At 38.3% G+C, this 15,744-nt stretch overlaps 1 protein-coding gene across 1 annotated transcript in view; it reads right to left on the minus strand.

Annotated features, from left to right (window-relative positions):
- Positions 1-15,744, minus strand: part of LOC101611889 (lysine-specific demethylase 4D-like) — a 22,429-nt gene continuing 6,685 nt past the window's right edge. Inside the window, exon 2 of the mRNA XM_045146086.1 lies at positions 1-1,047. Within this exon, the coding sequence (XP_045002021.1) occupies positions 1-1,047 (1,047 nt within the window). The remainder of the gene's footprint in view (positions 1,048-15,744) is intronic.

A 15,744-nucleotide genomic window follows, 5' to 3' on the forward strand; every position in this document is an offset into this window, starting at 1 on the left:
TCAGCTTCCGTCCAGTGGCTTGGCGTGGTCCACAAGCGCCCGGTCCTGGCCGCGCCTCCACAGCTCATAGCGCTCAGGCTGCAGGATGCGCACAAAGGCGTCCATGGAGAAGCTGACCCTGGCCTCCCCACAGCTGCACTGAGAGGCCACCTTGCCATAGTCGATCCACCGCTCGGTGGCGAAATTGGTGGCCTCCGCGCAGTTGAAGCCATGGTTGAAGCCAGCGTGGTAGCCATAGGGGAAGGTGACCATGAACTCTCCAGCCTCCTGGGTCATGCGGCCAAAGGGGATGCCATTCTGCTGGAGCACGCTGGGAGAGAGGAGCGCCACCTTGTGCCGCAGGAAGGACTCGCAGGCCCGGGAGTTGGCAGGGAAAAGCTCCCTGGCCAGGCGCTCCAGGCGCTGCCCATGCTCAGGGGGCACAGCATACCACGTCTTGGGCTCCCCGAAGTGCAGGTAGTTGATGCTGTACAGGTCCATGTCCTCCGTGTGCCAAGCGAAGGTGGTCTTCCACATGCCGAAGTACAGGTAGGGCGTGTTGATGCCCTCGATCACCACTCCGCATTCCTGCTGCAGGAGGTCTAAAATGCTCCCCAGGTGTGCAAGGTTCCAGTGCTCAGTGTTTTCATCAAACAAGGATCCGTTGATGTCAGCGCCATAAAGTGGTGACTCGTAGAGGCGGTTCTTCCAGTATTTTCTCTCCAAATCTTCAAAATTCCGGTGAGGTGGGGGCCGACATCTTTTGCTGTTGGCCAGGTGGCGATACTGCCCCACTGTCATGGCTTTCATCTTTCTGTGATATTGTGTGAAGACACCTGCCTTCCCAGACACCAGCTGCTTCAGGGGAGCGGCTATTAAGATGTCACTGATGTTGTCGTAGGACTGCCTGGCTCTCCATCCTTTGGGTGGGATGACCTTGGCGAGCCCAGCTCGGTGAGCACCCTGGGACTCCATGTAGGCAATATACTTTTCAAAATCATTAAACTGGTCTTTGGTTGGACGAAATATCATTATGGTGCAATTTGGATTCTGGGAATAGTTGTTGGTCTGAAGTGGTGGGATTCACCAGCCAGCTTTTTTGCCAATGAGATGATCATCTTTTTAGGCTTACTGACTAACAGATAGGTTGTCACCACTGTGGGAATCAGCTTTGTCCTAAACTATCAGCAACCCCACAAGGAACTCGGTTGGGACCTGATTTTTTCTTCTTGAAATCTATTGAAGTACCCGACCTGGGAGAATGGCTTAGTGATGCAGGGTATTATCTTCAGGAAAATGATTAAAATAAAATCTGAAAGAAAGAAACAAATAATAAAGACTGAAAATTAACATTTACGAAAAGTTGTTAGGGAGATACAACTAAATACCATAACTAGATACTACTCTTGTAAAAGAGAAACTAGCTCCTTATCAGACTGTCAGTACAAATGATAGACAGCATGGGGAACAGAGCCCTAAGAATCCTCATTTACTGTCTGAGGGGATGTGAAGCAGCAGACTGCTTTGGAAACTCCTGGAGTCATGTTTCTAAAGTAAACAATGTCCAGGAAATGTGTGTAGATAGGCATGGAAAGTTACATCTAAGAACATTGATAATATTATTTCTAGGGCTGGAGAGATGGCTTAGCAGTTAAGCGCTTGCCTGTAAAGCCTAAGGACCCCGGTTCAAGGCTTAATTCCCCAGAACCCACGTTAGCCAGATGCACAAGGAGGCGCATGCGTCTGGAGTTCGTTTGCAGTGGTTGGAGGCCCTGGCATGCCCATTCTCTCTCTCTTTCTCTCTCTCTCTCTCTTTCTCTCTATCTGCCTTTCTCTGTCACTCTCAAATAAATAAAAATTAACAAAATAAATAAATAAATAATTTCTAGTAACCAAATATTGTGCATAACCCAAATATCCATGGGCAGCAGGATAGATAGACCCCTGTTATTTGTTCACACTGTGGAGTACCATGCAGTGCTGAAGATGAGCACAAACTACATCAAATACAGGAACAAGTTTCATAAAGATGTCAAAACTGTCAAATGTTAGGGAATACCTATTATATGATCCACTTATATAAAGATCAAGAAGAGGCAATGTAAGTTAAGTTTGAAGTCAGAGGAGTGGTTACTTTTGAGAGAGTGAGAGGTAATTGTAGTGAGAGCTTAGGGAGGTCTGTGCAATAATGTTAATTGGCTCTCGATCAGGATCCTGGTCACATAGCCATTAGAATAGCTAATTGTGAGAGTTGGTGAAACTCAGCTACTTTTCACTAGCTTCATTGTGCTAGCTGAAAAGTTTATGGAAGTAAATATTAAAGACAATTAAGAGGCATATTTAGTTCTTTTTATCTTTATTTTTATTGACAACTTTCATAATTATAGACAATAAACCATGGTAGTTGCCTCCCCAACACTTTTTTTTTTTAAATTTTTATTTATTTATTTATTTGAGAGCGTCAGACACAGAGAGAAAGACAGAGGGAGAGAGAGAGAATGGGCGCGCCAGGGCTTCCAGCCACTGCAAATGAACTCCAGATGCATGCGCCCCCTTGTGCATCTGGCTAACATGGAAACTGGGGAACCGAACCTCGAACCGGGGTCCTTAGGCTTCACAGGCAAGCGCTTAACCGCTAAGCCATCTCTCCAGCCCCCCAACACTTTTTTTAAAAAAATTACTTTATTTACTTGAGAGAGAGAGAGAGAGAGAGGGAGGGAGGGAGAGAATGGGCACACCAGGGCCTTCAGCCTCTGTAAACAAACTACAGACGAATGTGCCTCCTTGTGCATCTGGCTTACATGGGTCCTGGGGAATCCAACCTGGGCTTTTGGGCATTGCAGGCAAGTTACCACTAGGCAATCTCTCCAGCCTGGCATATGTAATTCTTTAGAAGGAAAACGGTTATTTTTTTCCTTTTGGATTTTTTGTTGGGTGGGGGGGGGGGAGGTTAAAAGCTTTTTTTTTTTTAAAAAAAAAGTCTTTTTTCTTTTTATTAAGAAGAGTGATTAAAAACATTCAATTGAGGGCTGGAGAGATGGCTTAGCCAAGGACCCTGTTCAAGGCTTGATTCCTCAGGTCCCATGTTAGCCAGATGCAAAAGGGGGCGCACACCTCTGGAGTTCGTTTGCAGTGGCTGGAGACCCTGGCACACCCATTCTCTCCCTCTCTCTCTCTGTGTCTGTCGCTCTTAAATAAATAAATAAAACAAAAAAAAACATTTAATTGAATAATCTAGCAAACTAGAATTTGAAGGAAAAAGGAAAGATAGAAAAAAAAGCTCCCATATTTCTTTAACTCATATTGTGTGGCTTTGTGGTCTCACAAATGCCTGGCACAACTGGCCCTATGCAGACCAATGTGGCATGGCAGAATTTTTCTGCATATGGAAGCCAAGATTCTAGCTTGCCTTCCACTCTTGTTTACAGTCTTTACTATTCATTAGACCTTGAAGGTTGATTATGAAGACTACATGTATCATGCGCTAGCCTTCCCATCTTACCCCAAGTTTTTTTTTAATCTTTATTTTATTTACTTATCTGAGAGAAAGAGGGAGAGGGAGAGAAAGTGGCAGACAAAGAGTGAGTTTGTCAGGGTCTCCAGCCACTCTACAAATCACCTCCAGATGCATGCACCACTGTGCATCTGGCTTCACATGGGTGCTGGGGACTCAAACCTGGGCCTACATGCTTTGCAAACAAGGGCCTGTAGCCACTGAGCAATTTCACAAGCCCTTACTCTAATTCTTTAATCTTAAAATTTTATATAGTACTTGGGTATATCCAATCACATTTTATAAAGAGAACGCACGTGTTTCATCTTTTTTTTTTCTGTCTGAAAAACTGAAAAAGAAACATGAGACAATGAGTATGTCACAAATAAATACCATACTAAGGAACTTTCTCCAACTCATAAAAATACTAATCATTACTTTTCAAAATCATTCTGAGCCAGGTGTGGTGGCGCATGCCTTTAATCCCAGCACTCGGGAGGCAGAGGTAGAAGAATCATCGTGAGTTCGAGGCCAACCTGAGACTCATAAAAATACTAATCATTACTTTTCAAAATCATTCTGAGCCAGGTGTGGTGGCGCATGCCTTTAATCCCAGCACTCGGGAGGCAGAGGTAGAAGAATCATCGTGAGTTCGAGGCCAACCTGAGACTACAGAGTGAATTCCAGGACAGCCTGAGCTAGAGTGAGACCCTACCTCGGAAAACCAAAAAAATAAAATAAAATAAAATAAATCATTCTGGATGCAAACCACTTACACATTAGTTTTGGTATTATTATGTGCAAGACTATGATGACAGGAGCAAGGGCAGGCTCTTGAAGAGATGTGTAAAACCCTTAATATCAACAGTGACTTTACCAAAAAGGAGGAAGGCCAGGTGTGCAGAAAACCAGCACTATGAAAAGAAGTGTTATGCCTAACACTATAGCACTATAAGGATTGTTCTAAATACTAGTTGTGCTGCTCTGTTTATGGTTGTTAACATTAGACAACAGCAAATAAACACAGCAGCAAATCCATTCTGTTAGCATAAGAGAGTCCTTGTGGTACCGTTGTAAGAGTGGCCTCACTGTGGCCTTTCGGAACTAATCCCAAGCCTGTGGCTGACCTTCCTCTAGGATGAGCAAAAGTTTCTTTTCTTTACTTTTAACAAAACTCAATTATGGGTTCTCTATAGGAAGTAACATTTTGGGTTTTTCCTTTTTCTATAAAGTGGCTTGTACCTGGTTTATTGTCCACTTTCAGTGAGTTTTTCAAAGTTAGCATTGTAAATAAAACAACTGTGAAAAGTTTTCTGTAAGAGAACTAATACAATATGATCAAAAGTAAGAAATTTAGCCGGGCGTGGTGGCACACGCCTTTAATCCCAGCACTCAGGAGGCAGAGGTAGGAGGATTACCGTGAGTTCGAGGCCACCCTGAGACTACATAGTGAATTCCAGGTCAGCCTGGCCTAGAGTGAGACCCTACCTCGAAAAACCAAAAAAAAAAAAAAAGTAAGAAACTTGAAATAAGAAAAGGCAACTTGAAGTTAATGTTCCTTCTAGGGTTGTTAGGATGTGTTCCAACCTCTTGAGTCAAATAGCACCACAGCTATGGTTAGCTTTTATGTAGCTTGGCTCTTTGAATCAGACTTAAATACCTGGGTTTTTTGTTCATTTGTTTGTTTTAATTTTTTTTATTTTTGGTTATCTATGAGAAAGAGACAGAAAGAAAAAGAAAAAATATAAACGGGCCCATGAGGGTCTCTTTGAGCTGCTGATGCATGCACCACTTTGTGCACATGGCTTTATATGGGTACTGGGGAATCAAACATGGAGCTGACAGGTTTTGCAAGCAAGTACCTTTAACTACTGAGCCATCTCCCCAGCTCATCTGTTTTAATTTTTATGTTATTTTATTTTATATATTTTATTTGGTTTTTCTGGGGTAGGGTCTCACTCTCAGACTGACCTGGAATTCCCTGTGTAGTCTCAGAGTAGCCTCAAACTCACAGTGATCATCCTACCTCTGTCTCCCAAGTGCTAGGATTAAAGGTGTTTACCACCATGCCCAGCTCATCTATTTTAATTTGTTTTTTGGTTTTTTGAGGTAGGGTTTCACTCTAGTCCAGGCTGACCTGGAATTCACTATGTAGTCTCAGGGTGGCCTCGAACTCACAATGATCCTCCTACCTCTGCTTCCTGAGTGCTGGAATTAAAGGTGTGTGCCACTATGCCCAGCTTATTTTAATTTTTAACCTCAGCTTTGTATGTGTTGCCTAGAGACTCAGTTAATATGAGTTCGTGGTTTACAGGGGATGTAGCTAGATAATTTGTTAGCTTTTAAATTAAAAAGTACTTAAAAAATAGGTATTAAGGGGCCAGGCATGGTGGCACTTGCCTTTAATCCCAGCACTTGGGGGGCCAAGGTAGGAAGATCTCCATGAGTATGAGGCCAATTTGAGTCTATATATTGAATTCAGGTCAGCCTGGGCTAGAGCAAGACCCTGCCTCAAAACAAACAGAACAAAACAAGAAAAGGTATTAAGAGAGGCATTCAAGGGAGAGACAATTGTATGGCTTGTCTTTTTTCCCTGCTAATTTAGGACTCACTTCCTAAGGTTTAACAGATCAGTTTACTTCTCCAGCTTCCAAATTGCACCACTACCTTGTCTCTTTTATCATTGTCTGATTTTGTAAGTCTCTGATTTTGTCACTCTTTCTCAAAACACAAACCTTATTACTGTCACTTTACTAAAATTTAGAGAAAGGATTAAAATGATAGGGTTTAAATCACCAGCATTATGGCTTTCCCTGAAACTTATCTCTCAACAACTCCTTTGCAAACTCTTGGCTGTAGTCAATATTGTAGTCTTTACCCATAACTCAATGCATTTCTCCTCCCTTGCTTCACTTCTTTCTCCTTTCTTCTAAGTTACAACTCCTGTTCCCAAGCCAATCTGAGGCTCTGCTATGTGAGGAAACTTTCTCTACTAATTCTATTCTTTGGTGAAGATTCTGTCCTCTGCACCCAAGATTAATTACTATTTAATGGTAGCCTCATACAAATTATTGTGATAAGAGCTCTCCACAATTGGGTTCTTTGACAGGCAGCTTGCACCTCTGGTGGAAAATTATTGAAAATAATACATCTCTTCAGAGGTGTGTTAGCTTTCCTTTCTAAGGCAATAAACCTTCCTTGATAAGCAGCATAGGAGAGGGAAGGTAAAAGAATGACTTTTCTTCTACCCTTTGTGACTATAAAAGCCAATAGTTGTTGTAGGTTCCTATTTGGGAACATCTAGAAATGTGGTTATAGAAGAGAAATGCCCATAAAAGGAAGTTCATGAAAGCATAGATTATATTGTTACATAAGACCTTAACATTGGGATTTGGCCTTTAAAAAATGACAATGTAAATTTCTCAGCATGCTTTCACTGTGATATATAACAAATTGAGTATGATATTAATGAACTTCATTCAAGTTATCTCTAGTTACTTTCATCTAGTGCCTGGATACTGGGGCAGTAATAGTGGTATCTGGCCACTACGAGGCAGGAATCTGAAGTTTTCTTAAACCTATCTACATGGGCACACCACTCACTGCACCATCTATTTACATATGCTTCTTTGAATTATCAATACATTTTAGATATACTTCCTGAATGAGCATGCAAGACTGGTTCTTGGACTCGCCCAGTGATTCTTTAAACTATCAGTACTTTGATTCCCCAGTACCCATGTAAACTCCAGACACATCTGGAGTTCATTTGCAATGGCTAGAGGTGTGCCAATCTCTCTCCCCTTGCAAATAAGTAAATTAAAAAAATTAAATAACAATCTCCCTTTGGTTTAAACTGTAGTGAATTCTATAGTATGCAACTAAAAGAACTTTGACACTACTCCTTCATTCTTACTACTGAAACGTTAGCAGGGGATGGTGGCACACACCTTTAATCCCAGCACTTGTGAGGCAGAGGTAGGAGGATCACTGTGAGTTTGAGGCCACTCTGAAACTACATAGTGAATTCCAGGTCAGCCTGAGCTAGAGTGAGATCCTACCTCAAAAAAAAAAAAAAAAAAAGAAAGAAAAGAAAAGAAAAAAAAAAGGTGGTCACTCATGCATTTTAGCTATTTCTTCTGTTCTGTTTTTATTTTTTTCTGTTTTCAATATCAGATGTTATGGACACTCATATTATAAAAGATGTGAAATATATTCTATGATGCCCTAGCCCAATACACATAGATTATCCCTGCCTTTCTCATAGCTGTATCAAACTTTCTGGCTGAAGGCTGGGAGATGGCTCTGTGGTTAAAAGTGCTTGTTGCTTAACAATGAGGACCTTTCTAGGCAGAGTCCTTTAGAGGTCAGCTTCCCAGAACCCATGTAAAGAGCTGGGCATGACCATGTAACCCCAGTTGGCAAGAGGCAGAGAAGGGAGACTTACTGGGGCTGGCTAACTAATCTAGTTCTGGGTTGAGGAGATACTCTTATCTCAAGGAAATATGTGATTAATAAAGAAGGTCACCTGAAGTTCTCCTCTGACACCTGCAAGCACACACATGGTATGTATATGTGCATTTGTACACATCATATCACACATATACTCTATACACACACACACAATTCTTGATTGATTTTTACCATGTAAAATCAGCCACAACAATTGCATGTAAGGAATGATGAATGCACTGCCACTTGTGCAAATTCTTATTGTCTCAGTATTTCATTATCTTTGCTTTATACAAATTCCCAGATTCGTTTCTACAAATTTAATTCTTCTAAATGCTTAAACTACACAAGGCACTGAAATATATTTCTCTTTTCATAAATATTCTCCCCAGAGCTCTCATATGCTTATCCTGATGTTTTCATATACTATAATCCAGGGATTACCTTTCCCTCTGTTAGATGGATCAGAATCCTCCATCTCCACCTCCTTTCTCTCTTACTCACTTGTTTGGTAAAGTATATCCACCACGAACATCCCTGGAAGCTTCAGTGGAGTGAACATCTCAGAATCCCCAGAAGGACAGGTTTTAAGACTGTGTACCCAAGAACACTACTCAAATTGTCCAGCATTATGCTGAGGTAGTCATATACATCTTCTTATCAGAGGCATCCAAGACTCTGAGCAAAGGCCATTTCAAGCTAGTCTCTCACCATTCTCCTTCACAATGGATGCTTTGCAAAATTTACTTTATCACATGCCTTTAAATGAAGGTCTTTCATGGATGTGTCTGATCAGGAGCTAGGTTGTATGTCTGTGATCTTGCTGCAGCAGATGCTAAATAATTGACTTCTAGCTTCAAATCTTGTGAGGTAGGTATCATAATGTGAAAATTTTCCTCAATATGAAAGGGGAATCCTAAAGTTACTAGATGACTACTGTTCTCCTTACCTTTTTGTTACCTGCACAAAGCACCCAGCCAAAAGCAGTCTGTGGGAGAAAAGGATTTATTTTGGCTTACTGATCCAAGGGGAAGCCCCATAATGGCAGGGGGAAAGGTGGCATGAGCAGAGGGTGGACATTACCTCTGGCCAAAACCATGTGGGCAACAGCAGTAGGAGAGTGTGCCAAACACTGGCAAGGGGGTGGGTGCAAGCTATAAGACTATAAGCCTGTCCCAACAACACATCCCCAGCAAGGGTCAAATTTCCAAACTTCCATTAGCTGGGGATGAAGTTTTCAGAACACATGAATTTATGGGAGACACTTAATTAAAACCATCACAGCCACAAGTACCATTTGTCAGTTAGCACATCTGAAAGCGTCTGTGCTGTTCTTTCATAATTCTTATGATATTCTTCCACTGAATGCTTGCTTCTCAGAACCCAAATCCAGCCTGTTTGCTCGTCATTTCATTAAAACTTGTCTTAATTCTTGGTACACTTTTTGGCTGTCTTTCATCTTCATTTCTTAAGATTTCATTTAAGTAGGAATAGTCAAACTTGCTTGTCAACTCACGTGCTAGAATTCATGTTCATTGTGTTGTACATCATTTTATGTCATTCCTTTGCTGTATTCTTTCCCACCCCATTTTCAGTTCTTGATACCAACATTTGGATGCCACCCCTCCTGACTGATCCTCTCATTTTCTTACCCCCTTTCACTTACTTTCAAATATTTTGTTCTTTATTTATTTGCCACCTCTAACAATTATTTGTATTTGTTTTTTGTTTTGTTTCTGTTTTTTAAGGTAGGGTCTTACCCTGGCTCAGGCTGACCTGGAATTAATTATATAGTCTCAGGGTGGCCTCAAACTCATGGTGATCCTCATACCTCTGCCTCCTGAGTGCTGGGATTAAAGGCGTGGACCACCACGCCCAGCTACTTATTTGTATTTGAAACAGAGAGAGAGGGAGAGAGATAAAGAGAAAGAGAGAGGGAATGGGTGTGCCAAGGCCTCTATCCATTGCAAATGAACTCCAAACACATGTGCCACCTTGTGCATCTGGCTTACATGGGACCTGAAGAATCAAGCCTGGGTCCTTAGGCTTCACAGGCAAGCTCCTTAACTGCTAAGCCATCATTTGCTCTCTGCACTGTAACTTTTCCCTCTGCACTCATTCTGTCAAGATGGCTTGGCTTCTGCCTTTCATGTTTAATGTATTTATCATATGTTTAGTTATATTTGGTTTAAATTTAAGAACCAGCAAGTAAAGAACTGCATAACTGATAAGGGTGATTGAAAGTATCTTGTCATTTTCTTTGGAGATGAGGACACCTATCAGTATCTAATTTAAGACCTTAAATTTATACATTTATCTAGAAGTTGGGGCCTAGGAATTTGAGGTGTCTGAGATTTTTGTTCACAGATATACCAAAAACAAAGAAAATAAGCCAGATGTGGTAGTTCATGTCTATAATCCCAACACTCAGGAGGCTGAGGATCATGACATTAATGGAAACTTGGGCTACCTATTGTGTTCAAAGCCAGCCAGGGTTACACAGTGAGATTTTTATCTCAAACAAAGAAATGAAGAACATATAACATAAATGTGCATCCAACTGGCAAGAATTGATAAGTTCATCTTTCATATTTGTTCCAAGCAGTTTTGAAATAACTTTATTGAGACAGAGTTTGCACAAAACTCATCCATGTTAAGTGTAAACTTAATATGGTCCTTGGTATTACTTATGACTGTGCAGCTTCAATGCTTTCATACATATGCAATGCTGGACAACCATTTCTCAGATCTTTCTGTTTGTTTCTTTTTTGTTTTTGTTTCTCAAGGTAGGGTCTTATGATAGTCCAGGCTGACCTGGAATTTCACTATGTAGTCTCAGGGTGACCTTGAACTCATGGCAATCCTCCTACCTCTGCCTCCCGAGTGCTAAGATTAAAGGCATGCACCACCACACCAGGCTTTCTTGGAGCTATTTTTCAATATTTCTAGGGCTTCTATTTGCAACCCATTTCCACCCCATGTCCTGGAAACTCTTCCTTCTCTTTCAATTAATTTGCCTACTTTTAATACTTAACATAAATGGAATCATGGAATATGGGGATTTTTGTGCCTTTTGAGGTTCACATATGTTGATGAATATATCAGCATTTTGTTTCTTTTATGGCCAAATAATATTTTGTGGTATGGACAAGACCCCATTTTATATATCCACTCATCAGTTGGTGAGTATTTGAATTATTTTAATTTTTAGGCTATTAAGAATCATGCTGCGAGTAGTGGTGGCGCACGCCTTTAATCCCAGCACTCGGGAGGCAAAGGTAGGAGGATTGCCATGAGTTCAAGGCCACCCTGAGACTACACAGTGAATTCTAGGTCAGCCTGAGCTAGAGTGAGACTCTACTTCAAAAAAAGAAAAAAAAAATCATGCTGTTGTCACTTATGTACAAATCTATGTGTTAACAAATATCTTCATTTCTTTTGGGTTAATACATAGGAGTAGAATTGCTGGGTCATATAATAGACAACTCTATGTTTCAACATTTTGAGTAATTTCTACACTATTTTTCAAATTACCTTTTTTCTTTCCATCAACAATTTCATGAGGATTTCAATACTTTATAACAACCTTTTTGTTGGAGCAATTCAAGTATCAATCATCATTGGTTTGATTTGTATTCCCTCACTGACTAATGACACTGAGCATGTTTTTCATATGCTTACTGGCCATCCACATACTTTTTGAATTTCTGTCCAATACCTTTATTTATTATTATTTTTTGTTTTGTTTTCTTATTGCTGAATTACAAGAGGTCATTTTACATCCTGGTCACAAGTTCCTTACAGATTAAATGTATGCATAGTTTAGTATGTGGGTTTTCTTTTTTTCATTTTCTTGAGTATGTCCCTTGAAGTACACAAGTCCTGGTTTTGTTTTGGTTTTGAATTGCTTTCTTGTTTCTATGACCAAATACCTGACAAGATGCAACTACAGGAAAGGTTTATTTCAGCTTTCAGTTGGAGGTCACAGTACCTTCATGGAAAGGCAGGAGGCAAGAGCTTCAGCTGGCTGATCACAGAAAGGTCAGTTCACAGGAAGGAAGCAAATACACATGAATGCTATTGGTCAGAGTCTAGGAACCCAGCCCATGGAATGGTGCTGCTCACAGTTAGTGTGGGTCTTCTACCTCAATTAATCTAATCTAGAAACTCTCATGGGCACTTCAGAGATCTGTTTTCATGCTATTTCTAAATCTTATCAAATTTGCAACCAGAGATTAACCATCATAGGTTTGTTTGGTTGTTGAGACAGAAGCTTACTATGTAGACTCATCTAGAACACTGTGCAACTGTTGAGAGGCAGAGATCTATAGTTTTGGTTCTTTTTTGTTTTTAGAAATTTCTTTTAAAACTTTCCATCTGCTCCATTATTTTATTAGTACATTCTAAGTGACTACTATACTGTGTTAATTTATATCATTTATATTTAACATTCATAGTTGGTGAAGAAAGTCTCCATAATGATGTTCCTCTTTTTTTAAGAATTTGGTGAAATTTTAAGTTAAATATGAGCATTATCTTAGAAAAAAATCCTTAAGAGCTTTATAATTTTAGACAAGAAATAAAAACTTCTTTATTATTTATTGATCATATTTAAATCTTATTTTTATGAGTTATTTTTTATTTGAGGTAGGGTCTCGCTCTAGCTGAGACTGATCTTAAATTCACTATGCAGTCTCAGGGTGGTCTCGAACTCACAGGATCCTCCTATTTCTGTCTCCCAAGTGCTGGGATTGAAAGCGTGAACCACCACCCCAGATATTTTTACTAGTTCTAATATTTTGACTGAACATTTATTCCAGAATGTTCTATGCTACTATCATATTTCCATTACCTATACTTATTATTCTCTTCTAGTATGGTTTTTTAGATAGATGCAAATGGAAGTCTTAATAACTAGACATAATCGTTAGTAAAATCCTGAATGTTGAAAAGCTAGTAAAAATTCCATGCTCATTTCATATTTTAATAAGAATGGCTGTAAACTTTCATATTGTCACATGCTATAATTTTTCACCAAATCTGAGATGCTTTTGTGTATAAAGGGATCTGGGAATAACAGCATATGTCAGAACCATACTGACACTGCTAGAAGTTAAAAACAAAAGTAGAGCTAAAGAGATGGCTCAGCAGTTCAGGTGTTTGCCTGTAAAGCCAAAGGACCAAAAGCCAAAGGTTTGATTCCGTAGGACTCATGTAAGTCAGATGCACAAGGTGGTGAATGCATCTGGAGTTCACTTACAGTAACTGTAGGCCCTGGCACACCCATTCTTTCTCTCTATATATACACAAATAAATAATAAAGAAAGAAAGTAAAATAAAAGTTTTAAAAAGCAACAGTACACACAACTCAGTTTTCTCAAATACAAAATATAAGTGTTTTCAAATACTACTAATAATTTACTAAATTAATTATAAAACTATGGATATAAAATAAGTTTTAAAAATGTTGAAAGCAGAACATGCTCTCTAAGCAAAAAACAATGAAGTTAGAAGTTAACAATAGCAATATTAGAAGCTTTAGATTTTATAAAATTTAAAATATATTTCTAAATAAACATTTAGGAAAAATGAAACAAAAATGAAATTAATAAAGAATTTGATTTAAATGAAAATGAAACTACTACATTTCAAATTTTGTGGAATGTTAGTAAATAGTATCAAAGGAAATTATGAAGCATTAAAGAAATTGTTGAGTAAGAAGACTAGAAAATTATATGAACTAAACATTTGTCAGAAAATTAAATATTAAGAATATCAAAGAAGAAAGGAAATAAAAATGGGACTAGAAATTGGTGAAATACAAAGCCAATATCAAATACAGGATAGACAAAATTCAAATGTTTTTTGAAAAGTTTGAAAAACTGAAAAATCTTTGGTGAAAATGGTGAAGAACAAAAATTGACAGCAGAAGAAATCAGTATGTGCAAAGTTAAAGAGATTATTACAATATTGATATGACACAAGAAATGAAACAAAAAAGAATATGAACATTTCTTATCTCAATAAATTTTAAACTGTAAGTAAAATAAATTAATTCTTGGGAAAACATAACAAAACATGGATACAAGAATAAATGCATTAAACATATTCATAACCATCAAAGAACCCAGAACAGAAGTCAAGGTCTTCCCAAAAAGATAACTCTTCAGCTAGATGGTTACACCAGCAAATTTTACCATCAGAAAAGATGTGCTTGAGATCTTAGACAAGTTTGCATAGAAAACAGAACAAGTTCTTCCCAATTAACATTATGATACAAGTACACCACAAAATATCATAAGGAAAATAATAGCTCAATCTCTTTTATTAACATAAATACAAAAATTTTAAGTACAATATGAGCACAATGCTAAGAGTATACATACTGTGATCCTGATGAGCTTATTCTAGTAACAAATGAAAGATTAGTTGAAACTTAAATTTGTTTAAGTGTATTTAGCACCCATTTACAGTATAAAAGGGATCTAAAATGTAGAAAAAGTGGTAAAATACATCATTTTATGGCAAACAAAAATAGCACGAACAACTTTAGTATCATAAAGCAAATCTACTGCAAACTTTGAGCAAAATTATACTTACTAATAAAAAGATAAAACTTTCCCTTGTAAAAGATCAAGAAAGATCAAGGACTCTTGGAATGAGAATCTTTATTTAACGTTGTCTCGGAAGTTCAACCAGCATAAAGCAAGGAAAGGGGGAAAGCAGAGGGGAAAGAGACTGGAAAGGAAGAAACAAAGTTTTTATTATTGGCAGATACAAAGAATTCAAAAAATTAAAAAAAATTATAAGTAAAATACTTGAAATCACAGGAGGGTTTGGCAAGGTCTGTGAATTTAAAAGAGCTATTTGTAAATACCAATTACATATACCAGTTACAAAAACAATTAAAATTTAAGATAGATGCCATTTACAATAGCATTAAGTAATAAGTACTGACACCCAAGGTCAACAAGAATTTGTAAAATTTCTATGAGGACTTAGAGAATATACTTAAAGAAGCAGTATATGGAACATGTTTTAGAATACTTAAAGGTGACCTAAATAAATAGAAAGGTACAACTTGTTAATAGATTTAAAGATTTGATGTTATAAAATGTTAATTCTTAAAATTTTTGATTCAGTGTTTTCTGAATTAAAATTCCAAATGTATTTCTATAGAACTTGACAACTGGCTCCTCAGAATTTATAGGACAATACAAGTGAGTAGAGCAGCAGACACTCATAAGAGAGGAGAAGACGGCCCAACACAATTTCAAGACACTCTCATGACATCATGACCAAAAGCGAATGTCTAGTGGTCCCGTGAAAAGCCTATGACAACAGAAGAAGGTACTATTGGAGAATACCAGAATGAATTCAATATAGGTACATTCTCAATCAAAAAATAGTATTACATATCCAACAAAAAAGTAAATGACTGGTAAGGTAAATTATCTTAAAAGTAAAGATTTTTATATATCACAATCAATATCAAAATGTTCCCAAATAAAAAAATTGTGAAATCCTATGTACAGTACAAATAAGTAATTAGTATCCAAAATATTAAGAACTCAGAGAAAGGAAAAGACCTTCAAAGAAAGATACCTCACAAAAAAAAATCCAAATAGAAAATAGATACAAGAATTAGAAAGCAATGACACACAAATCAAGATGTCATTGATGCTAAAATATATACCTCCAGGTGAGACAAAACTGAGAAGGTGGACTCTAGCAGGTATGGTGAGATTACAGCACAAGAGAGCTTTCACCCTGTTGGTGGTATGCATATGCAATGCACACACAGGCTCCTCTGCACATTG

The sequence above is a fragment of the Jaculus jaculus genome, chromosome 3 (genome assembly GCF_020740685.1).
Source record: "Jaculus jaculus isolate mJacJac1 chromosome 3, mJacJac1.mat.Y.cur, whole genome shotgun sequence".
In the NCBI taxonomy this organism is placed as follows: domain Eukaryota; kingdom Metazoa; phylum Chordata; class Mammalia; order Rodentia; family Dipodidae; genus Jaculus; species Jaculus jaculus.